General features: G+C 31.3%; 1 protein-coding gene and 1 long non-coding RNA gene across 2 annotated transcripts in view; both read right to left on the bottom strand.

Annotated features, from left to right (window-relative positions):
• Window positions 1-23,988, bottom strand: part of LOC144835830 (tectonic-like complex member MKS1) — a 36,299-nt gene extending 12,311 nt beyond the window's left edge. The window contains exons 1-9 of the mRNA XM_078690937.1: window positions 23,776-23,988; window positions 23,581-23,681; window positions 23,060-23,188; window positions 22,557-22,599; window positions 20,616-20,843; window positions 20,139-20,244; window positions 13,081-13,151; window positions 7,259-7,442; window positions 4,831-5,047 (exon numbers count right to left, since the gene is read on the bottom strand). Of these exons, the coding sequence (XP_078547063.1) occupies window positions 4,831-5,047; window positions 7,259-7,442; window positions 13,081-13,151; window positions 20,139-20,244; window positions 20,616-20,843; window positions 22,557-22,599; window positions 23,060-23,188; window positions 23,581-23,681; window positions 23,776-23,922 (1,226 nt within the window). The 5' untranslated portion in view covers window positions 23,923-23,988. The remainder of the gene's footprint in view (window positions 1-4,830; window positions 5,048-7,258; window positions 7,443-13,080; window positions 13,152-20,138; window positions 20,245-20,615; window positions 20,844-22,556; window positions 22,600-23,059; window positions 23,189-23,580; window positions 23,682-23,775) is intronic.
• Window positions 23,989-24,659: 671 nt separating this feature from the next.
• Window positions 24,660-25,198, bottom strand: LOC144835337 (uncharacterized). The gene is made up of 2 exons (XR_013611083.1): window positions 25,055-25,198; window positions 24,660-24,792 (listed from the first exon to the last, which is right to left on the bottom strand). It is a non-coding gene; the product is annotated as an uncharacterized LOC144835337 (long non-coding RNA).
• Window positions 25,199-27,149: the final 1,951 nt, after the last annotated feature.

Genomic DNA, 27,149 nt, shown 5'->3' with positions numbered 1-27,149 from the left:
GGAACACTTATTCAGGGGGAACTCTTGTTTAGGGGGCACTCTTGTTTAGGGGGCACACTTATTCAGGGGGAACTCTTATCCAAGGGGCAATCCTATGAAAGAGACACACCACTATGAGAAATGTACCATTGGTAAAGTTTTAACACAGCCAAGACCTATTTAGTGGGATACCATTATTAAGGGGACATTATTTTTGGTCTCAATGGTGTCCCCTTAATAATATAATAATAATATAGGTGGTTCTACTATATCTAATTATAATGCAACAGAGTTTCCTTAAGGGGGATAATAAAGTTTAAACATAATTTAATCTAATCAGTCTTTTTTTCTCAAGGTGTACAATGTACTTTAGGTAACTGTAAACCATAGGATGTTTGTAATTATTTAAACTCATAAATGATATTTATTATTCATTACAAATGTGTTTTCCATGATTTGCAGTATTGATTTTAGTGGTGTGAATGCGCTTAAGCTTCCAACATATTCGACCTAGATTTAATGAAATCACTCAGAATTTTAAATTTATTGTAATAAAGAATAACCAAGGCAAAGTATTATTTCATCAGATATCATTTTAAAATGGAGAATGATTTAATGTGTTTCTAATGTTAAAGGTTAAAGGTCATGTAGAACGGGTAGTATTTGATAACTGCATCCAGGCACTGTTTTATAACTTTTTCATTTAAACATTCACATGAAGGTTTAAAAAACGTTGTTAAGCTCTGTCTACACTATCAAACTAGTTTGACAAACAAAATGTGATTTGCCCAAATATGTGGTAGTGATATACCAAATAATATGGTAGTGATATGACATCATCATGTCCATATATGGGCACAACACATTTTTTTGTCACATAGAGTTTGATAGTGAAGACAGAGCTTTAGATTCTGATTAAATAATTTAAAAAAAAGGTAGGGGAAAAACAAAAAGAAAACTCATTCTTTTAATGAGTTAACAAAAATATTGATGAGATTAAAAAACAATATTATTATATTTTCAACATAGTTTAAAAAAAATAAAAAAAATAAACAAAAACATTGAAAAATAAAAAAATAGTGAATACAGTTCCACAATCCAATCTACATCAGCGTTGGTGCAAATTGGTTTTTTAGGATATTGTAAGTTGGTTTTGTGGAAGTTGCTTATATTGTTAATTTTCTGGTGTAATTGTTTCTCTTGTTGTTTTTTTTTGTATGATTTGTATATGGATGTACTATCCGAAATAAAGACATGAATGAATGAAAGTAAAAAATGTATGTGTTTTTCTTTTAAAAGAAAATCACGCTTTAGTAAGTTAAACAAAAAATCAACGAGATTGACAAGAAAAAAACAGAAAGGTCCCCTTATGACGATATGAGATTTAAGGAAAGATCAGCTAGATTTCTTAAAGGTATGCAATAAGGTATAAAAGTTGTGTTTAACAAGACATATAAATAATAGACACGTAATGATTATTACACCTAGAGAATTCAATCCAATCTACCTAGGCTACAGCAGCTAGCTCTAGGCTTTCATGTCAATATTCTTAAAAGCTTATAATGATTTACTGTAATAAAGAGAAAAAAAGATTTTGGCTAAAAAACATCAAGTTTTTAGACGTTAAACAAAAAGAAAAAATAATTGAAAAGTATAGTCTAACATTTGTATTTTCTTTATATGTAAAAAGGATGTTGTCAATCACAAGGAATTGTGGAAATTGTAGTGAAGAGTAGAATAATGGGCCGCCCTCTTAAGAAACCAGTTGCTTGGTAATTATTGTTTAAGTTGAAACAGGCATACAAATATAATATAATATTTTTTTTCGATTCTTTTTTTTTTACTTCATTTCCACAAATTCCTGTGCTCAAGGAATACCAAGTACAAAAATACAAATGATCAAATAAACAAGATACATATCAAACAAAGATACATTGCCGGCCCAAGGGCGACAACATATCTTTAAATAATAATAAACAATTTTAAAAATAAAACCAAGAACAACAATACTGTATAATAAACATTTTGTCACAAAAACATTCTACTACAATACTGCTTTTACAAGATTTATTTATGGCGTTTAAACTCTGATTGAACTCCAAAAATTTTCTTTTTCTTTATAGGTAGTCTAGAATTTTAGTAGAAAAAAAAAATAATAGAATTTAATGTTATGAAAAAAAAGATGTTATGGGCATCATTGTGACTGAAAGTGGTAACAATTGTAATTACGGAACAATCTATATGTTGAAACCTATTGGTTTTGTATTATAACACAAAATCTCTTATTTCACTTAGTTCAAGCTATATATTTTGTCATTCATGAAATTTTGATTGAAAAAGAAACAAAATATCTAAATAATTATGTTTTTAATGAGGGTCATTTACTCACACCCAGGGTGTTCATTTTTTTTGGACAAAACAAGAAAAATTGACCCACTAAATCATAAAGAAATTTTTGACCAATACTATAAAATATCTAAATAATTATGTTTTTAACGAAGGTCATTTATGTACACCCAGAGTGTTCATTTCTTGGACAAAACAAGAAAAATTGACCCACTAAATTATCAACTTTAAAAGATATTTTGGACCGATACTATAAGTGCTAATTGTATATGGAAGTAAAAATAAGATCACCATCTGTGATGTATGCAATATTTGTTTAGAGGTACTGTACTTATTTCTGTGTCGTGTGAACATAAATAATCTACCATTTAACAGTAAATATTACTATTATATGCCACAGACAAATTGCATATTTTGTGTGAGATAATTACACATTTTGCTTGATGACTAAATGGATAATATGATTTCCTAAGAAGGGCCACAAGCAATGATAAATGGTGCTCATATGACAAATGATGGATTGATTGATGGTTACTTTGATCATGTGATAGTTTTCTACTTGAAATAATGTCTGGTCTATTCTAAAATTTAAACTACTGTCAGTCTTTTTTTGAATTCAATATTTTACACCGAGGTGCCTCACAAGGTGAAACCACCTTAGCTTCCAGGCGCCTCAAACTAACAAATACAAATATTCTTAAACAACAGAAACATCAATCAAATCTTCTAGAAGAAGAAATCATTTTATAAAACAATACAGCATTTTCACGAGTCGAAGATCATATCCAAAACTAAAAATTTTACTTAAAAATTGAAAATTATACGTTAAAGAAAAATTCTACTATACTATAAGAATATAAGGATACTGTAGCTAGATCCAAAAGTGGTTTTTAATTGGAGGAGACCTGGTTTTGGGCTTCAATGCTATTTTTTTTTTTTTTTTTGACCATATTTAATGAGGGTGATCCATCCAGCAATTGCTGATCATTAGGGACCCTCAGAGACAAACATATACACAAGATGCTCTAGATAAACAAAGTCTTATTACAAGTCTTTGGGAGTGGAGTTGTAATTTTGTCCTTAGAAAAAAATCCTGACATGTGACAGGTCTTGAACCCAGGACCCTTGGAGTGGTAGCCAATCATCATAACCACCAAACCACAACTCCACTAGTGTATAATCATATGTAATAGTTTGCTATATTATTATATGGTCTTTTGTAGGAAAGGAAATTACTGATACTGTAACTATCACACAAGTCTCAGTTGGGATTGATAGGCCTAGACTTGCAGGCAGTCTATAACAGAATTTACGATTTAAGGGTCTTTCATAAAGGGAACTATATTTCAGAGAGTTTTTAATTTGATGGCCTTAAAATGAAAGAAGGACCTTTTTTTGGGAGGCAGTTATTTATTGTGAGAATCTTAATATAGGGTCATTTGTGTATATTCATTAATTAGTGTTTAAATAGAGAAGGACATATGGTCTTTATTTGGGGGGAGTATTTACTACTTTAATGTGAGAGTTTTTAATATAGGGTCATTTGCGTGTACAATCAATAATTGGTGTTTTATATATACAGTAAGGAAATTGGTAGAAAGTTATTAAATGATGTTTAAATTGTCCTCTATTTGGGGGCATTTCTCACTACTTTAATGTGAGAATTTTTAATACTATTCTGTAGGTTCATTTGTGAAACTCATTCATTGGAGAAAGTTCACTTGGACCTACATATTCAGACACCTGTATCCAGCTTTAATACATGTCTGCCATAAAAAGATGGAAATAATAATAAAATCTAGCTAGATGATTTGTTTTGTTTTTACATTTTACACATCCCTTGAGAATAAATAGGAACATAGCATTAGAGTAGATTTATATCTGCCTTATAAGGATTTAGTCTTTAATGATATAATAAAACCTTTATATTATTTTAATTGAATTGATTTTTATTCCATTTATTTAACCAATAAAAGTATGGTTTTGTAAGGAAATAATAATTACTAAAACATATGTCATTCTCGGAGAATATTTGTTTAAATTGATTGCATTCTTGTTCTCTTTTATTGTATAGTTTTAGCATAGAGAGCATAGAGGGCGCTAACACTTAAGTCTTATAATTGCTGCAGTTTGAAATGTAGAAGATAATAAAACTATTTCAGAAATATCTTTTAATGAAATAAAGGTTACACTAAAATAGGATTTTCTCAGATTTAGCGCACATCTGTTCTGTACAGTGCAGCTCAGCTTTATATGTACAATACTAAACACAATGGAAGAACACAGGTTGTTAAGTACAGAGGGTGTTAATAATACGAAAATAATTTTAAACTATTGTTTATATAAAGAATCTTAAGCTCTGTCCACACTATCAAACTTATAGTTTGACAAAAAAAAGCGATGTGCCTAAATATGGTAGTGATATGACATCATCATGTCCATATATGGGCACATCACATTTTTTTATCGCATAAAGTTTGATAGTGTAGACAGAGCTTTACTTACTGGCTCTGCTGTACAATATTAAACTTGATATGAACTGATCCCGATGTAGCCGTTTCAAATCCAAATCGGCTCAGAACTTTTCCGTCGTGAGTAGTTGGTATCGCCGTGTACGTCGGATCTTCAAGTTCGCACGAGCCACCAATAAAAAACCTTCGCAGTTTACACTGGATTGTTTGGTCAACTGGACGCCACGTGTTTAAGTGAATATCATGCATTCCTGTGCATGTGAAAAATTAATCAAATAAAACAAAATTGTATTATTCATATTCATATCATATCAAAGACATAAATTAAAAATATACATCCTCTTCAAATAAACAAAAACTATTATTTCATAGCTAAGGGGATAAACTTAACTAAACTTTTTTAAACATTTTTTCAATAAACCATCATGAAAGATGTATCCTCACCCAAAAACATGAACAATGAGGATTAATTAAAAAAGACTTTGATTAGTTTGAATAAAGTTAATCACTTCCATTAAAAAACTAAAAAATAGTGTTTTCACTTATAAAAGACAAAATAAACTAAAAACCAAAAACCCATTGACTTTCTTGATTATTTTTTGCTTTAAATTACAGTTTTTTTTCAGGTAAACTGTTTTTCTTCGATCCAATTTTTGGTCAAAGTGAACAACTATTATGTGACATTAAAATGGCATATTCAACAAAAGCATTTAAAATATATTTTTTTCAGGAGGAAAATATATCTTTAATGTTTTATACTAGCCAAGGGGATGATCTAAAAACTACTCCTTTTGTTCAATTTTTTGGAATAAACCAAACAAAATGAATGTTTTACACTAGGCAATGAGATGATCTAAAAAAACTACCTTAAAACATACTTCTGTTATAAATTCAGTCTTTAAGCTTGTTGTATTTCATGTCATAGCATTCAGGTAACATAAAGTATCTTAAACACTATGATTGTAACACAACTATGTAGTGCTGTGTATTGATACTTTAAGTTTTAATATCTGCAACGTGAACTTTCTACAATTTATACGATCATTGGGAGACATCTCCATTAATCATGTAAATTTACTCGATAGTATCACGACAGAAAATACAATCTTTTGGCAAATTGTTCACCTAAAGGCATAGTTATAAATAAATGAGTACATAGAGAGACTGTCTGATTCACAAGATGTGTGCATTGCAAGGATAAACATATTAATGTTCTCTCTCTGTTCTCTTAACGCTTTTGCAGCTATTTAATATTTTATGAACATAGATTTTAAACACCTGTTTAGGGGTATAATTGCACAATGTGATTATGAGGTTATTTCTATATAAATTGATCATATGTAATGTGTATAGAATTCTACGCTTTAAAGGAGGTGGATTGAAACTAATCAGAAGGCCAACAACATTTTTATGTTGCTCAACCCGGTCAACACAACATTTGTGAAAATTTTGTTTTGGTAATTGAGAAATTACTTAACTATTGTTAATTGTATTTATGTAATTTTTAAAATTTATTTCACATGTATCCAACAGCGAGCACAAACTCGTCAATTACAGGATGGATAAACTATTGTATAATTTATCATGCTTATAAACTAAGTCTCATTTGTGGGAGGAAGTTGAAAGAGTCATGCGTTAAAACCCTAGCACTAGGACAGGATTGAACCCCGGACCTTGGGATTGGAAGGCAAGCATGTTAACCACCAAGCTACAGCTCCAATACAAAATGTGTAATTCTTTTGTTATTTCTTACTTCAGTGGCAGATCCAGGGCGTAATTAGTCTAAAATGAAGGGCTAAACTAACCTAATGTGCTATATTTTGCAATTGAATTTGAATATGCAATTAACTACTCACACACCACCTTGGCCTAGAGACCATTAGGGTATGGGTTCAATTCTATCTAATGCCATTTTTGATATCGTAACTACAAGGTTTACTCAGCTAAAAGTATTTATTCTGAAATTTGGATTAGGCCCTGTATGGACCCACGGCAGCCAGCAGTGCAGCGCCTACCAGGTCAGCACACCGGGAGACTATCCCCTATTCTTTTTGAATAGTGTATCAAGTTCTTTAACGATAATACAAATACAATATTCATAAAATGTAGGTCAGTATGGATATTTGTCTTGAATGGAACACCACCTGTTAAACAGGTGATGAATAGCTGTAGGCTATACCTACTTTATAGCAACAAAATATTTTGATTTTTAATGATGCTTTCATTTCATTAAAATCATAAATATTTTGTTCAATGAGAATGAATTTGAGAACTTTTGGTCATGTTTTCAGAGAGTTTCGGTTCAAAATATTTAGATTTGACTTTTTAATGATGCTTTCATTTCATTAAAAATTATCAATATTTTGTTCAATGGAATGAATTTCAAAACTTTTAGTCCTGTTTTCAGAGAGATTCGGTTCTGGGGAACATTTCTGTATTTCATTGTTTTTTTTCCATCTTACCTGGGGTGTCTGGTATTGAGGTATAACCATACCCCTCAGTTCGGTAACGTTTCCATGAGTCGAGAGACAACACCTCAATGAATATCTGCGGCCATCTTGAAAGCGAGTTGATCTTTTCGACGTCACCGTCATTGCGAAAGAAAAGTTCAAATTCAAATGGGAAACCAAAGTATGCTACATTGTCCTGTAAATAACAAATGTAAATTATATGCAAAACAAAGTTCTGTCTACTTAATTATGTGACAAAAAATGTGCTGTGCCCATATATGGACATGATGATGTGAAATAACAATATTATATGCAAAACAAATTATTGTTGTAAAGCTCTGTCTACACTATCAAACTTTATTATGTGACAAAGAAATGTGATGTACCCATATATGGACATGATGATGTCATATCACTACCATATTTGGGCACAACACACTTTTTTTGCTTATCAATATAGTTTTTACAGTGATATCCAATATGATGGGGTTTGCCAAAGGCAATGATGATGTCATATCATTGCCATATTTGGGCATATCACTACCATATTTGGGTATAGTTTGACAGTGTAGACAGGGCCTAAGTAAGAATAAGTTCAAATTAATGGGAAATTATGCTATAGAATACTCTGAAATAACAAATTATATGCCTACAATTTGTGTCAAAATATAAACAATTACAATACGCTGCAAGCTCATACTGTTGTTCGTCAACTGATAACACGTCCTCATTGAACTACTATGAATATATAATAATACTTTGAAATGGTTTATTGAGAATTTAATAAAAACCAAATTTCGCATAAAAACAATAGCGTAGTACAAAACCGACTAAGGAATTGCTAGCAATATATTTTATAGCAATCGTAAGTAATGAGAGAACATAGTTTTTGTCCTCTTTGAACCACCATACATTTAAAGGTGTTGAAGCAGGTCTTGTTTGAAGATGAATAAAAACATATTTTTATCATGTTTTTTTTCCTGCTTATTTTTACAAAGCTAATAATGGATTGAGATTTGTCAAAATATTTATAATTATTTAATATACATTTCCTATTCAACTTGTCAAAGTCTATTTTCCCCTTTAAATTCTTAATATTTTATTTTATTATTTTTACACTGACCGCTAACATTTCATTTCAAATTCATAAATGATAAATAAAAAAAAAAGTGTTATTTATGTTGATTTACGTCATGTTTTGACAGTCAATTTCCATCTCGCAGTTTTTGACAGCTCAGCTAATTCTTGCAGAATGTAATGTACCAAGGATATTTAGATTAAAATATTTGCAATAAATTTGTTAAAAAATGTTATGAATTTTTAAAATGAGAGAATTAAATTATAAACACTACTAAAGTAAAGGGTACATCACATGATTCACAAAAAAGGAAATAAATTTGTGAATGTATTAATGTTTTGGATGTAAAACTTTGTCTACACTATCAAACTTTATGTGACAACAAAATGTGATGTGCCCATATATGGATATAATGATTTCATATCATTACCAGATTTGGGCATATCACTACCATATTTGGGCACATCACACTTTCTTTGTCAAACAAGTTTGATAGTGTAGACAGAGCTTTACAACCATCTTCTGGAGTAAAAAAAGAATAAACAAAAAATACACCGTAAGAAAAACATCAGAAATAAAATTATTACGTCTAAGCCGTACGTGGACATGTTTGAGAAATAGAACTTGACATTAAAAAATCAATAAAGGAAGAAACTTTACCATAATCGACACCTTAAGGTTTTTAAAAATAATATAGTGTTACTCTTGGCTATCCAATAAAAACAAATCAAATTACTTTCAACCTAGAAAAATCATTGATGATGAATGAAAAATACAGCGTATAAGCTATTTGATCATGTCATACAAAAACGTAGAAAAACTATTAAAGATAAACAAAATCATGTCAGGTAAAAAACAGTCTAGAAAACCATGTATGCAAATTAGAGTATAGAAAAGGTATACAAAAGAGTACATGTCATACAAAACTGCAGCCCAGCAAACTATGATATCATGTAAAAATGCAGCATCCCAGAAAACTATGATTTCATACAAAATGCAGCAGCCCAGAAAACTATGATATCACGTAAAAATGCAGCATCCCAGAAAACTATGATTTCATACAAAATGCATCCCAGAAAACCATGATGTCGTACAAAATGTATCCCAAAAAACCATGATGTCATGCAAATGCAGCCCAGAAACTATGATGTCATGTAAAAATGCAGCAGCCCAGAAAACTATGTCATACAAAATGTAGACCAGAAAACTATGATTTCATATAAAGTGCAGCCCAGAAAACTATGATGTCATGCAAAAGAATATACAAAACCATGATGTCATGCAAAATGCATCCCAGAAACTATAATGTCATGCAAAATTCATCCCAGAAAACTATGATGTCATGTGAAATTTAGCAAAAACAAAAACACATTTTGTATGACAACACAACCTAGATCATGCGTTACACACACAACCTAGATTACGTGTATAGTACACAACAAATATAATGACGGCAGTTAGGCTTCAGTAATTGCCATTGTGAAACACAAACAACAGACATTGAATTTAATTGCGAAAGACAATGTTGAGGAAAACTAATACATTTACGTTAACTTCAAATTAGCTCAATTGATGTTATTCTCATAGGTTAATAAAACTCTGTTACATTGAATCAATTAGTATTATTGGATTAATTTAGAAATATACAGTTGTTAAAGTAGTGAGTTAAAGCAGAAATGAAGACGAATTATGCTTTCTGAGGAAGAAAAATAGCTTTACTAAATTCTAACTTAACTTTTGCGTGTTTGATCATCAAACCTCGCCTCACATGAAAGAATTCATTTGATAAAATATTAGTGCGAATATAAAAATCATGAATACAGTAAAATATTCCTTTGGGGGACTCCCATATTAAAAAGGACACCCTAATTAAGAGGACACTTTCTTGTGGAATGAGTAAGGCAATATATGTTTTAACACTACGGCCAACCCCTATTCAGGATACACACCCTATTAAGGGGACACTTTTTTGGATCTAGTAGTTGTCCCCTTAATAAAAGATTGTATTACTATTACAATACATTACATTACAACTCTTACACTCTTCTCTTTGAAAGTACATGTGACACCATCTAGCTTAAAATGAGATTTAGTTTAGAAAATATTCGTTTTCGTTCTTATCCTATAATTGGTGCATTATAAACGTCGTTCCTTGCGCACTGAAATAAATAAATAAAATATCCAACAAATGGCAATCTAATTCAAGGAAAGTTTTTACACAAATGACATTCTAAATCTAGGTTCGCTGGCATTTATAAATTATTGATTGCCCCGAAATGACAATTAACCATTGTATGACCTCCAAAATGTGTTGACGCCAAATACCCTTGGCGACGCGATGCACACTCACTCGTGGCATCATTACCGTAAAGTACAAACAAAATTACATAACAAACACTTTATTATCACAAAGCAATAGTGAGATAATTGTATGTAAAGTTCAGAGTAATTTCAATGAGTAAATAATATGACTTATAACGGGAAACATTTTTCTTACGATAAGTTTGTATCATAATATCTCGATGCTTCAATGTATTTTTGTTGGTGGTGTATCCATAAACACTTTATTATCACAAAGCAATAGTGAGATAATTGTATGTAAAGTTCAAAGTAATTTCAATGAGTAAATAATATGACTTAAAATGGGAAACTTTTTTCTCACGATAAGTTCGTATCACAATATCTTGATGCTTAATTGTATATTTGTTAGTGTGTATCCGATTCTCTTCTTTGTAATTAATCAGAGCATTTATAACGATGTCACGGTGTAATATAAATTTCATAATAATCACTTTTAATGTAGCAACAATTGAGGCATTTACCACATAATCTGTTATGAATGCAAACAATACATCACCTTCCTCTTTCATCATAATGTTCTAAAGTCATTAACAAAGTGCAAATGTTACTTTAGCTTGTATAACACATATTGTATGATCACTCAAATCATAATTTATTTGCGCTAGCTTCGTAATAATACATTCAATTATGTGAATAAATTACTATTACTATAAAGAATAAAGTTCTGTCTACATTATCAAACTTTATGTGACAAAAAAATGTGATGTGCCCATATATGGACATGATGATGTCATATCTCTACCATGTTTGGGCATATCACTACCATAGGCACGTCACACTAGTTTGATAGTGTAGACAGAGCTTTAGGTACTATAAAATAATAATAAAACCATGGAAGCACTTGATCCGCCAATCAATGGTCGTATTAAGCTCTGTCTACACTATCAAACTAGTTTGACAAAAAAAGTGTGATGTGCCCAAATATGGTAGTGATACTCAAACATGGTAGTGGTACATGACATCATCATGTCTATATATGGGCACATCACATTTTTTTGTCACATAAAGTTTGACAGTGTAGACAGAACCTTAGACATTTATACAATCAAATTAACATTTTCGAGATTTCGCATACTGTAGCAAAGTATGTTTTAAAGTCAGCTTCTTTTAATTTATGCTATTAATTCTGACTTTACTAATCAAATTAACTATTTTTTAGATGTTAAATTTCCAGGATTTTGATACATCTTAATGTCAGCTTTTTGAAGCAGACAATCTTTTTTTTTCTTTAAATAGATACATTAGCTGTATGTCAGTAGAGTGGGGGTTTTGATCCCCAAGAGACTAATTCATACAAGTTTGCACAAAGCCTATACCGCCTGTGTATTAAACTTACTGGCGGCAACATCAATATCTACACAGATGCTGCGGAAATTAATGAAGGCCACATATTTCGGGTTGTTTTCTTCAAAAGAATGGACTAGATATAAAGATTTTTGGTGCCAATAAAAACGGTTTTCGGTACAAAATGAGCAACAAGGGAGTACATAAGACAATTATGAATATAATTTGTCTTCTCTGTTGCTTGTATTGAGTAATGTTGACTAGAGCAAAAGGAGAAAAACAGTTTTCTTGGTCTGTGAGTTCAGTTTAGTTGTACATCCTTTTTGCACTGATTTTAATTTATTCTCAGATAATACAAAGGAGATCCATCATACTTTACTACTACATATTGTGTTCGTTTTGATATTTTTAGTGTTCAGCTCCTCAAGACCTTTTATAAAAGTGTCATATTAAGGGTCATATATCAATAAGTGGCGCCAGGTTAATGTGCTAACGTTCCTAGGAATAAAATCTGTTTGGTTTTTTTAATTCATACACTATTTTCTAGTTTATTGCAGTCAATTTTCGAGATAATACAGAATTGTAGACAATATCTGCAAGTAGCCACTTACTTTATAGTCTAAAGTGCTGACTCAAGGTTAGGACCGAGTGACCAGTATCAGGTTCATAGTGTACAAACTTACAATAGTTAAAAGAAAATCTAAAAAAAAATCTATATCATATATATAGAATGGGGAACTGTAGCATAAAGTCAAATTAAAATAGAGCAATGTAGACAAAGTAGGGGAGATTTATAGGGCATCAAAGAGAGACTTGTGGGTCACCAAAGAGAGACTTCTGGGTCACCAAAGAGAGGCTTGTGGGTCACCACAGAGAGGCTTGTGGGTACCACAGAAAGGTTTATTGGGCACCACAGGGAGATTAGTGGGCACCACAGAGAGATTTTGTGGGTACCACAGAGACATGCGTCATTGCTAGCATATTGCAAAGGTATATTATTTAGAATGTGTTTGGGGAATGTTAGGGGGGGGGGGGGGGGTGTTAGGGGGGGTGTTAGGAGGAGGGGGAGGTGTTGTACTTATGAAATGGGTGGTACTAAATATATACATACCCTCTCTATCACCTTGGTCTTGCATGTCTGTGTAACACCAGAAATTTGTTGGCTTGGATCTGCAGACCAGTCTAAGAAATAGAGGTTTTAAATAGAACAAACATTAATATCAGTTGGTGTACTTAGTTTACAGCGATTTATTATATATTTGTGCCAAAAATATATATAGTATACACATAATAATTTATACTTAATTAATGGTATTTAACCTAAATAAAATCACCTAAAACTAAATTCATCAAAATGATTATACTAACTAAACTGTGTTGGCGTTGCTTGCGGTAACTAATAATAAAGAATAAGAGTTTACTGCAAGAATGATTCATTTTCATTATAAAAACTTTTACATAAAGCTCTGTAAAGCACTATATCAAACTAGTTTGAGAAAAAAAGTGTGATGTGCCCAAACATGGTAGTGATATGACATCATCATGTCCATACAGTATGGGCACACATCACATTTTATTTTTTTGTCACATGAACTTTGATAGTGTAGACAGAGCTTAATATTCAGCAAAAGAATTCCCTAAAAAATACGGTTTCTTTTTTTCTAATATCACATTAGAGCTGTTTTAACAAACAGTACAAACAACAAAAAGAAATGAAATCATAGACTATTATTCCCTTGAGCGCATTCTGAAAACGAAAATTGTTAAAAATAGAATAATCTTAGAGAACAGTTACGTAGATATGTTGGAACATCATCAAAACATAAACATTATATTTGAATTTAATTTAAAAGATTAATACATTCGCTTGGAATGTTTACAAATTTACAACATGATTTGTCGATGTGATTATGTGGGAAGAATCAATTAACGTAGTTGTTTGTTTTTCAATTGAATCAATTGCGTGATAAACAGATTTTATTTATAGAATTAGACTTTAAAAACAAAGGAAGTCTGTGTGTCTCTATAGCCCCTTTCTCACAGAGCTGTGTGCCAGGAATATTGCGGGAATATACCATTACCATGCCGGTATGGTTTTCTGTGAGAACGGGTCATCTTGGTATCATGTTACTGCCATGATATATAAAGTAGCCATTGGTGGCAAAAAGAATGCTAACCCACACCATGGTAGCCATCGTTGGCAACACTCACCGCATGGTAGCCATGGGTGGCAAAATGGATGCTCACCCACACTATGGTACCAATCGGTGGCAACACCCACCTCATGGTAGCCATCGATGGCAAAATGGATGCTTATCCATACCATGGTACCAATCGGTGGCAACACCCAGCCCACCATAGCCATCAGTGGCAAAAGGGATGCTCACCCCCCCCACCACGGTAGCCATCAGTGACAACACCCACCCAATCATAGCCATCAGTGGCAAAAGGGATGCTCTCGCACCCCACTTTAGCCAGTGGCATGCTGGCTAAAAGGGATGTAGCCAACACTGGCAAAAGAAACAAGAACTATTTGTTAACATAAAACTATATAATATAAAGCAGATGTTCTGAAAAGGCAATTAAATAAATAAACATTCAATTCATACATAAAATATTTACAATAATTAGATTCTATAAATTCCAACATTGGTACATCTGTTGAGTGATACATAAAAAAATGGATGATTATGTAATACTGTAGTTATATATATATATTATATGACATAGCAGTGCAAAAATGTTAAATATTTCATGAAATATCTTTACTGATTTTTTAAAATATATTTAAAAAATAATTTATGCAAACTAATATAAAGTTTTCTTAACAAGTGTGCTGTATTGTGAAATACATTTGATCATAAAAGAAAAATAAAATCACCATGTATTTTTGTCTGTATTCACGGTATGATAATTTAATGATTTTTCATCAATGAAGATTGAAATTGTGGATATAAAAAGTGACTTTTTCTCATCATACAAAAATAAACATGATCTCTCTCGTAAAAAAATAATTGAAAAGATTTTTTTTCTTTGTAAAAATTTAATAAATCATGTACTGCAATCTGTGGTATAAGAAAAATGTTTGAATTGGTAAAAAGTGATTTTTTTTCCTCATAAAACATATTGAAAAGTTGTTTTTTCTTCTTAATTAAATAAAAGATTTTGTTTTCTTTGTAAAAACCATGCACTGCAACCTGTGGTATTAACTATAAGAAAAATGTTAGTAAAAAGTGATTTTTCTCATAAAAAAAATATTGAAAAGTTGTTTTTTTTATTAAAAATTAAATAAACATGTTCTCTCGTAAAAAAATAATTGAAAAGATTTTATTTTCTTTGGAAAAATTTAATAAACCATGTACTGCAATATGTGGTATATGAAAAATGTTTGAATTGGTAAAAAGTGATTTTTGTTTCTCGTAAAACATATTAAAAAGTTGTTTTTTTCTTAATTAAATAAATATGTTCTCTCTCGTAAAAAAAATAATTGAAAAGATTTTTTTATTTTCAAAATTTTAAATAACCATGTACCAATATTGTGCAATCCGTGTTCCAAGAAAAATGTTTGAAGTAGATATTATTTTCTCTCATAAAAATAAATTGAAAAGTTGTGTTTTTTTCCTTCTGCAAAAATGTTAATAAAGACGATGTTCTTTGGTAAAACAATACACATATTCTACAACATTTTTCTTTTGAAATCAGCATTATTAACTCCTTAACGCTTTTTTTGTTGTGAACAAAAATGAAGTATTAATATAGAAATGTAATAATATCTTCATTTAATAAATTTAAAAGACATTCTTTATTATTAGATTGAACATAAAATTATATGACCTTGTTTTAGAAGATATGATTTTAATTCATCTTTGATTAGCTGACCTTCATTTAAAAACTAGTATTGCAGATATCATCTTTCCAATATAGCTTAACTCATTCTCTGTACATTGAAACAAATATTTAACGTTTTAATTAGCGCTGTATATTATTCCTGCGCATAATAAGAAAATTATTACTCAAACTTATAAAGTAAAGCTTAAAACAGTTAGGGGTAGTCTTAAACTAATTAATTCAATTGACAAAATTAACAATACTAATAAACTAATCTCCCTGGTCTCATCTAAACAAATTGTATACATGTTAATTCTTCAGATTTGAACCAAAGACCTTGGTTCTGCAAGGAAGGTAAACACCAAAGATGCTATAACACAGATCAATATTCCATAGAAAATGATGAATAAGTATTTGAAACTTTGAATCCATCAAAATAACGCATTCGTAACTTTATCATAATATTCAATTTGACACTTTAGGTGTTTATGTTTATCATATTTCATCAATGCTTTATTACCCACGTAACCACTTTAACGACTTTATTACATAACACAGTATTTTACATTCCCAGGAGGACTACTTTTTCTATATATAAAATGAAGTTAGATAAACTTCAATGGACGACGTGAATGTGAAAGTTTCATGTATATGTATATTATTATTATCGTATTCGTATTTAATAATGTTATATCTTGGGGTGGGTCAAACTTAAAGTCTTTCTGACTTACATGACTCTCCCCCCATATGATTACTTAATTGCATATATTATCCTGTATGTATGTTATAATATTATGGAAATAAATTAAATTGAAATTATATTATTATTATTCATTGACAAACTGGGGATCATAACAAAGTATTTATCTAGCATGGCACTATTCCTACTATCACTTTGTATTTTAAGCTCTGTCTACACTTAACTATCAAACTTTATGTGACTAAAAAATGTGATGTACCCATATGTTGACATGATGATGTCATCACTAGCATATTTGGGCATATCACTACCATATTTGGGCACATTATACTTTTTTTTTTGTCAAACTAGTTTGACAGTGTAGGCACAGCTTTAGACATTAAAGGAAAGTAAACTAAATATTTACAAACAATACAGAACTAAAAAATATCTGATGCAAAATATAATGTGGTTAACGATGCCAAACGCAAAATGGCGTCTGCAAAATGAACGCCACTATGTCCAAAAACGTTTATATCCGCCGTTAAAAGCCAATAAATAAATCTCTCAACAGGTATTTACAAAGCGTTAACGTTCAAGGTGAATTGGCGTGTTAAGCGGGGCTAATGATAACGGTTAAGCTTTGAAGGACGCCACTTAGCTTTATATTCCCTTTTTAACAAAGCGCAGCGCACATTTAACATTTCATCACTATTAGCGTGCTATATGTCTGCCGGGTATTAGGTGACCTAAAAACGTCAACAAATACTTATAATAAAACAATAACTAGATATTTTATACTTGAATCTAGTACAAGGCTTAAACATTGTCACCAGTAATATTCATTAGAACAAAAAATGCTTACAATTACATAATGAAATCTCTAGGGGAGACTTTATGACAGATTATGTAATATGCCAACATATCGTCACTTCATCGAGGTAGCGAGTTCCCAAGAGAGCAGGGATATAAACCAAACCCAGCTTGTGAGTCTAGTGTAAGTCTCGGAAGACTTAGCATTGCCACCATCATATTCATTACATCAAAATGCTTGTACAATGCATGTCTCTGGGGTAGACTTTTTGATTTATTAACCATAAAATACCAACATATCGTTACTTCATCATCATGGTATCGCATTCCCTTATGAAGGAATAGAAATACTACTGTATAAATCCACCCTAATTTGTTAGCGTATACAAAATAAATGAATGTTTATGAGTTGAATGGGGGGATACTTTCATGAGTTAAAAGATTTACTGTTCTATTTGATGAGGTGCTGTCAGTGGCATAAGGGCTATGAGCGCTTAGTGGCTAAACCCAGGGGCCCCGGAGCTTATGGGGCCCATAAGCAGTGCCCAGAGGGCATTAAAATATTCCAAAAAGGATAAAAACACCCGAGGCCTCCAAAGTTGGAACTTGGAGGGCCACTTAGGTTGCCTAAACCAGGGGCTTTATGTCTCTGCATTACGCCACTGGGTGCAGTCAAGTCAAATGGCATTATAGGAGGATCCTAGTTCCCAGCCTCCTCCTCTCCTTCCCTCTACCCCTTCCCCCTACCATTTTTAAATGTAAATGTAAAAAATAAGACATTCGATTAAGTTAAGCACTTTATTTTACAATTTTAGGCCCTCCCAAACCCCCTAAAATCCACGATCCACTACTGAACATCTATTGTCTGGGAATTAATTATTATTATTATTTATTCATATGGTGACAAACTGTAATACTATGCTCAATTATGAAATTTTAAGGACTTATCATTAAGTAATATATAATGCGCATCAGTATTGATAAAAATTAACATCACACATTGAGAATATCTAAAAACGGCAAAATAACCATTAACTAATACAACAAGTCCATTTAATGCGATTTAGAATGTACATATCAAAATGGCCAGGATATGTCACTTAATAGCGAAATGGATTAGTTGAGATCTTAGAGAAATTGTTAATATCCGGAAGTCTTAAAATTTAATAAAGGAAATTTTGACTAATTTAAAATATGAGATGTTTATTTCGGAATATGATTTAGTATTTGTTTTAATGTATGTTATTATCTTTTTGATGCGCCATGTTACTACACAGTAGCTAAATCATTCGGCACACATATGTTTCTGAGAGTCACCAGAATGACTTTTTGACTTGATGGCTGTCTCTTTCTCTGGCCATTCTTTTTTTCAAAAATTTCCTTGAGCCACTGATACCCACAACATAGTATTTTTTTTCAGTATTGACGTTTTATTTAAACAGTTTAATATGTTATAATGTTATAGTAATCAATCAAAAATCTTTTTTCTGAATTGAATTTTTTTTATTCATAAATTTTTGAAACACTATAGAGCTGTTATACAGTACGTTTCAGAGGACATTCGACTAGACTTTTTGATTGCGTATTGAGCGAGTGCCGTTCGAAGAATTTACGAGCAATTTCCGGTCCAAAATTCCAAAAGTGTTGGTAGAATTAAAAAATAAAAGCATTTAAATCCAGAGAAATCATAAACTATTAGTGATCAGTGGTTTGAGTATTCACTTAAATAAACACATTACGTCAAGAAAAGCAAAGAAAAGAACATAAAATAAAAAGAAATCGTAAAAAACTAAATAAAAAAAAACTGTTGGTAGAATTAAAAAATAAAAGCATTTAAATCCAGAGAAATCATAAACTATTAGTGATCAGTGGTTTGAGTATTCACTTAAATAAACACATTACGTCAAGAAAAGCAAAGAAAAGAACATAATACAGAATAGAAGATTATCTCTAAGAAGTTTAGTAGTTAGCGGCTAATGGCGAGAGGAATCAAAACAAAGTCTATTTTACTTTTATGACCAAATCAAAATATTTGATTACCACGGAAGTGTTCTTTAGATGTCTTATAAAATCCCTTTTAAATCCTCGCGGAAATGGTCGTACATCTAACGAGCACTTGCAAATCACGGTTGCTATAAAATCCAAGATGCTCTCGTATTGCGGGGTCAACGACTGTAGTTTGTTGAACTGAAATGCTTTGATTTAAGAAGGATACTTATGGGACTTTATGAATTTATTTTTTTTGTATTATTATATAGGACTGGTTGACTTTGGAAACAGGTGACAATTGCTATGGTAACTGGCGGCACTGGTGAAGATGCTATAATTTGTGACAAAGCTAATAATAATAATGACGATAATAATGATTATTAGTATTCATTATTATTAGGCTTTATATGGGAGCGCCTAACAATATTTACACCTGTTTTAAGTTAAGTTTTAAAATAATAATAATAATAATGGTAGTCTTATATAGCGCCTAATACAATGTTTTTAAAGCGCTTACAGTTTACACACAAAAATGATAAAAAAAAAACATTTACACCGCTCCGTTCTCCAGCACTTTGAAGCTCCCATATAAGAGCTCGCTGGAACAGTATTCACAGGAGCTACCAAACTAACGTATGATGTATGATGGTATATATATGTTTCATAACACAGTGTATTCTTGCTATCTTAAAACGATAGCAATGATCATTACAGTAGAACTCTTATTAAGAGTACAGCTTCAGGATGTCTCCTAAATAAGGGCTGTTGACCGTAGAATGTATATAGTATATATTTTGTATCCTTTAAAATTATACTTTTAATATCGTTATTCTCAGAATAAGAATATAAAAACAACTCACTTCCTGGTAAATCCACGAAGTAGTGAATGTATAAATGGTCGTAATCAAAATTACACGCAGAGACAATCTGACCAATCACAAAGAGACGAAGAACATCATGTGTCACCTAAAAAAATAAAGTTTAATGAAAATATTAAAAGTCAAGCATAATGTTCTTATACGATTATAAACATATTGGTCTTAACAAAAACTTGTTTTGTATCGAAACAAAATGGCTGAAAACCAGAATGTTTTTATCATCCAAAGGTATCAAATTCTTTTATACGTTCCAAAATACATACTGTAAATCAGTTGACATATTCACAATTCACATTTAGGTTAAAGGAAAAAAATATTTAGAATTCTGTGAATACCACTTGAGGGAAATCCATAAATCAATATTTAATTAAGTGAAATATTTATTAAAGTATAAGTATATAATATTTTCTTAAGTGTTAAATGTCACTGACTTAAGTGGTCTAGAGTCTAAGTTCTTACTTGTTCAAAATCACTGCCAACTTGCGAACTAATGATTTCAGCATGGCGGACGTACAACTCCCGAATCATGCGTCGTTCACGGTCCTGCTCTACATGGTTCATGGTCTTTGAGACGAGTTGTATACTATATTCAAATGTGTCGCGCTTTGCTGAGTCGGTGGTGATAGAGTAGGGAGGTCGACTACGATTGAAATCAGGGTTTATGCTAATTACTCCATTGGTATCGACCTAAACAAAAAGAAATAAGTTGTAAATATCAAATATAATTTATTCTACAATTTTTTTTGTAAAATGTGCTTATTCTGTGATAATTGGTTTTGATATTTGATATCATTTTACATTTAACTTTAATTTAAAGTAATTGCATGTTCATTTTACAGTTAAGTGTCGATTAAAAGTTTAAGAAAACGTTTTTAATTTGAGACATTTACATCATTTTTGCAAATTAATGACTTCAGAAACTTCTTGTGGAAACTACAGTACTTTCAAGACAGAAAGTCATTTTGAAAACCATTTTATAATGTCCAACACAACATATATATAATCCAAAGATATTTAGAATTATTTTATCTAGTCCACAGTATTAAGCTCTGTCTACACTATCAAACTTTATTTGACAAAAAAATGTGATGTGTCCTATATGGACACGATGATGCCATATCACTATCATATTTGAGCATATCACTACCATATTTGGGCACATCACACTTTTTTTGTCAAACTAGTTTGATAGTGTAGACAGAGCTTTAAGAAAATAGAAAAATATATTTAAATGCTACGGTCTAAAAACTTTTAATAATTACAAAGCATAACTAAAAAAAAATTGTTTTTTTTTGTTTTTTTATTCTTTATATTATTTTCAAAACCGTGGCCAACATAAAACTAGAGTAAGTAATCCTATGGCATTTAGAAATATCTCTTACGGTTTTATAGAATTAAGATAAATAGAAAGAAAATATCCATAATAGTTACGGTCTATAATTATGAAGCTCTAAACCGAAACAAAAATTGATGTTGTTGAAAGTCTTGAAATGAAATAAGATTACACTAAGAAAAAATAAATTAAAATTCAACGCTTTTATTTGTTGAAATGAAATGCTTACTCCATCCAAGCCAGAAGTAGAACTTAGTTATAAAATATCAAGATCTGTTTTGATCTTAGACAGATAAAACCAAATGGATGTAATCCAAGTATATGATCCACAGTTGATTTTACCGACAGTTACTTTTACTGCTATTTTTTTTAGATTGAAACTTGATGACAGTTGACAGTAAAGCTCTGTCTACACTATAAAACTAGTTTTATAGTGTGATGTGACCAAATATGATAGTGATATTCACAAATATGGTAGTGATATGACATCAGCTCTAAAAACACTAAAAATTCCCAAATATGATAGTGACATGCCCAAATATAGTAGTGATATGACATCATCATGTCCATATATGGGCACATCACATTTTAATGTCACATAAAGTTTGATAGTGTAGACAGAGATTAACAAAGTCTGTCAGTCACAAACCGTGAATAACAGTGATATCTATTTTAATACCACATATTACAGATCTATAATCCAAGAGGCCTGGTATGAAATTTGGGGTAAATAGAGGTGGGATTATACTCAAGCAGCGTGGGATTATATTCGGATTTCGGATGGTGATAATTTAAATGTTTTTAAAAATTAGATTGAATTTGATTTGGGTTCATGAAATATTGTATAAGTTAGTTTGTGATTTATTTAACTGCAAGACTTTATTCAACTGCAAGACTTATTCAACTGCAAGACTTATTTACTGCAATACTTATTCAATTGCAAGACTTATTAATTGTTTTTTGTACTAAAACTTGGCATTCTCTCTGACTGTTTTACATTTTTATTTAGCTTATGTTCTTTCTATCTTAAATTCCAATCTTCATTTCTAAATTCAAAGTGTACATACCTTTATTGTGCACAGCACATATTCATCACTAGAACATGGTTCACTGACAATAAAAAATATATATTAAGTTAAATTTTAAAATCATTTCATGTTTTATAGTATATTAGTTTATTGATAGAGGTGACAAATAAATGTACGGTCTTCGGGGGAAAGAATTTTGACAGAAATATAAACAGCTCCTCTCTTTATTGAGAAAATATAAAAAACAATTAGAGGTTTTGTATTGACTTGCTAATAATAATAATTTACCAGCATACAAAATAATTGTCTATAAAACTTTGAATGCTAATTACAATTATAGAGGGCAGCATTATGATTTCTGTGTCTATCAAGCAGCAAATTTTAAATAAGAATTCTATCAATAATTGAATGATAGGACCTACCATGAGTAGATAGGCATGTTCAAGCATTAAATACAAGATGTCTTTAATGATCTAGAGTATACATTTACATCCCCATAAACTATTTTGACATATTTTGGTAGGTGACACACACAAACTTACTCTCCCTCGGCATTGAGGGTTGCCATTATAATCATGGTCTGTGCTGGAGTGTTAATTACATGGGAACTCTTCTTGTGTTCATCTGACGGCTTTTCAACAATTATATTTGTCCTTGTTGGTCCACGATCACTACAAAATATATGTAATGTAATAATTTAAAATTAGCAAAGAAAAATACAGTCTCATCTTGAAGATGATTTTAACTTGAGATGTTTTCACAAGGGTTTAAAATATCCCATCATGCCTTATGTTTTCCCACAATGCTTGATTTTTATAGTGTTAAGAGGTTGCTAAAGAGCCTGTCTACATTATCAAACTTTATGTGACAAAAGAATGTCCATAATATGGACACAATGATATCATATCACTACCATATTTGGGCACATCACTCTTTTTTGTCAAACTAGTTTGATAGTGTAGACAAAGCTTAAGTTTAATATATTTCTTTACAAAAGGACTTCACAAGCTCACTTCTATTATTTCACCTTTTTTACTAGTATACTAAACTTTAAAAAGATTACCCATTTTCAGGAAGTCGTCGGAGGCGTCTTAACTTAACGTTTTTCATTTTTTCTACTAGGAATGAAGGAGTCTCATTTGTATTTGTAGTGCTTGGTGCGACCTAGAAAAAAAACAAACATTTATCACAACTTTCATTTCACTAACCATGGTTTATGAAACTTGAATTTTATCATAAATAAAAAAAAATATTATACCTCATTTTGAAATGAAAATGCATCATGATCGACAAAACTAAATAACCTTCTCTTTTGGCGACGATTGTTTTTTTCGAATTCAGTCAGTTGAACGTGATACTCTTCTTCTTGTTGTGGTGTTGATCTGCTTTCTGTATAGTAAACCATCTCGTTATGACTGAACACTTTATCCTGCCATTTAAACGTGTATTCTTCTGTCTCATCTTTGTGTATTTCACCTGTAAATAATAATAATATTTAACATTTATAAAGCTCTCTTTACTGGAGTCTCACAGCGCAACATGAAAAGAATAACTATTAAAATAGGTGAGTTTTTAAGAGAGATTTGAATTGAAAAGAGGATGGAGTGTAACAGATGGAATGAGGAAGTTGGTTCCAGATCTCTGGTGCCTGAGTAAACGAGACCTTAGGCATGGATTTAAGGTTGGTTCTAGGTGGTGTTAACTCTGCGTAGTGGGACATACGGTTTAATAAGTTCAATAAGATAATGGGGAGCAGTGAAATGAATATTTAATTTGCGTGTCACTGTAAAAATGGCACTAAAAACAACAATAATACGGATGAAGCTATTAGCACAGTTAATCATGCATACAATCTTTTTTCTGACGACTACAAAGTGTTTAAAATAATTTTGCATTTGTCAATTGTATGACCCACTATATGACCCCGCGAGAGGTGAGTCATTTACAAACAATTATTGACGCAGGGGTGCGTCAAAAACCTAGATGGTACATCACATTTATCAATGAACAATGGTGTGTCAATGTCCATCACTTTACTAGACACAATATCATAAACAAATATGGTCACAGTGCGTGAAAATGGGTGTCATGTCACCTAAAGGTAAGTCATATTTTTTATGCATGGGTGCGTCATGGTATTCATCATTCATTATTACCCCCAGCAGCAGATTGTTTCTTTTTGCTCTTAGTAGGTTTCATTTCCATCCCCAGCTCATCTTGTTGATCATTAGCTGATGGTACAAGTCCAGCACCAGTAACTCTTTTCAATTTAACTCTGAAACAAACAAAGGATTACATTTTTAGCCTAGGCTATTATAAATAATAAAAAGTATTGATTATGAAAAATTGATTTTCTTATATTTTTCATTTGGTATATTTGGTGTTTTGTCATTTTTGCTAGGCCCTTCTTGGCTCTAATTTTAAAAGCACATATGCGATAAAAGCACGTTTATCCCCGATAGTCATGTCACCATCCTAGCATTCATTAACTAGCTTAGTTAGGCCTAGACAAATTGATGAATTATATTGAACCATACTTAATTTTTAGATTATTTATTGGATCATTTGAACGATAATACGCTGTTCCAAAGTCCGATTCAACTTCTTCAACCATTTTGTACTTATAAAACTGTAAATTCAATAATAATTCAATGTTTAAAAAAAATCGGAAGGTTGCGGTAGAAACTGTAAACATTTGTTTTGGCAGGCCGCCCTCTTTAGTTTAACTTTTGTATTGCTCCTAGGTGGCGCTAGACAGAACAAGATGTGGGAGTTTTAACTTGTTTTGGTCTTTAAATAGTAAATTACTATTAATATTAAAAGACAATTATAATTAATAATTGTTTGATAATAGTGTAAGTTAATACATAAGTACTGTAAATGTTAGAGTAGTTAAAACATTGAAATAAGAAGTAAAATGATTTTGATTAGCCCTGATGATAAACAAGCTAGCTGGGTGGGCATCTAGTTAGGCTACCTACCTAGTCCTAGCCTAGCCTAGCTAGCTAGCTAGTAGATGGAGGCTCCTTGAAGACTTCTCTGCTCTAGTTAGGCCTAGTAGTACAGTACTATAGGCCCTATTACCCATTTCTACCACTAGACAGAGGCAGGGTTTACCATTATTTAATAATAATATTGACTGTTTTGTTTCCTTCAGATTTTACCACTACCCAACAGAAAGATGAGTTTGTTGGATGAAGTTCACATGCAATTAATTTTACAAGTTAAAACTGCATATGAAAACCAGCAATCACGTAAGGAAATAATAATTCAGACTAGTCGTAACTTGTATGATGCTAAAATAAAACCTCTACTGTGAAATGGTAAAAATGCAAAATCTAGAAATGTGTTTATTAATTAATGTGCAGTCATAATAATTCAATACATTGTCTGTTCACTAACTAACAAAATTACTGTAGCAAGAGATAATAAACAAAAACTTTTTTTTTACAGTGAGTGATCATTTACTTTCTGCGTAAGTATTACATTTTACAATATTAATAATATGATTCATTATTATTAACTTAATTATTTTAATTTATAAAACAAAGATTTTTTTCATACTTGTTATTATGTTAACCTTTAATTTGTAAAGATCATTGACATTGTAACATTTTACAATCATTTTTCTGTGATTTCAGTTTGAACTTTGTTCAACAGCGCCCTCTTTTGCAAGCATTTGATCTAGTTGACAGAAAAAATGTAACTCGAGTCAGTTGCCCTGCTGGTCGAACAGTCTTTCAGGTAGATATTTTATTTGTGATGATTCAAAGTTGTTTTAATGTTGTCAATTTGTCCAAAATGATTGTCCAGCGACAAAAAAGTTTTAGATACTCATGTTTGTTAACAGAATCAAAGCTTGCACCTGGATATATAATCTTAGCTCATCGAAAAAATCGAATGCTCTCTTATAAAAGCTGCTGGTTCGACTGTGTAGGGAAAAATGCTCTCGCATACCAATGTTTTATTTATTTATTATTTTCATAGGTTTGTGGGAGTTCTGGTAAACTGTACACCTGTTTCAGTTCTTCAACTTTCTGTTCATGCCCAGCTTATGTATTCTCAGGTAAGAATATTACAGGATTTAGTCTAACGGCAGAGATAACATAAAGTCTTATTTTGGTAGGATAGACAGATGCCTTTTACACTGAAGCTCCTGTGAATACTGTTCCAGCGAGCTCTGAATGGGAGCTTCAAAGTGCTGGAGAACGAAGCGGTGTAAATGGTTCCTCTGCTTTTTAAAAAAATGTTTGGTTATCTTAGGATATTTTATGGATCATTTTTGTGTGTAAAGCACATTGTATTAGGTGCTATATAAGACAATGATTATTATATTTATTCTAACATACAACTTTATTGGGCTCGTGTATTTTGAGTGATCTTAAAACTGCTAAATATGCAATTTCTCCCAATTGTTTTGGATATACCAAAACATACTACTGATACTACACACATTGACCACTTGGGTTCTACTACTGATGCTATGGATTTTGTTAAGTAGAACACTCTATGTTTCGGATGTATTTTGTAAGTAGTGGAGCTGTAGCTTGGTGGTAAAAGGCTTGCCTTCTAATACCAGGGTTCAATCCTGATCTAGTGCCAGACTCTTTCAACTCCACTCCCTAGCATTAA

The sequence above is a fragment of the Antedon bifida genome, chromosome 2 (genome assembly GCF_963402885.1).
Source record: "Antedon bifida chromosome 2, ecAntBifi1.1, whole genome shotgun sequence".
Classification (NCBI taxonomy): Eukaryota; Metazoa; Echinodermata; class Crinoidea; order Comatulida; family Antedonidae; genus Antedon; species Antedon bifida.
This window is presented reverse-complemented; position numbering and strand designations above follow the sequence as displayed.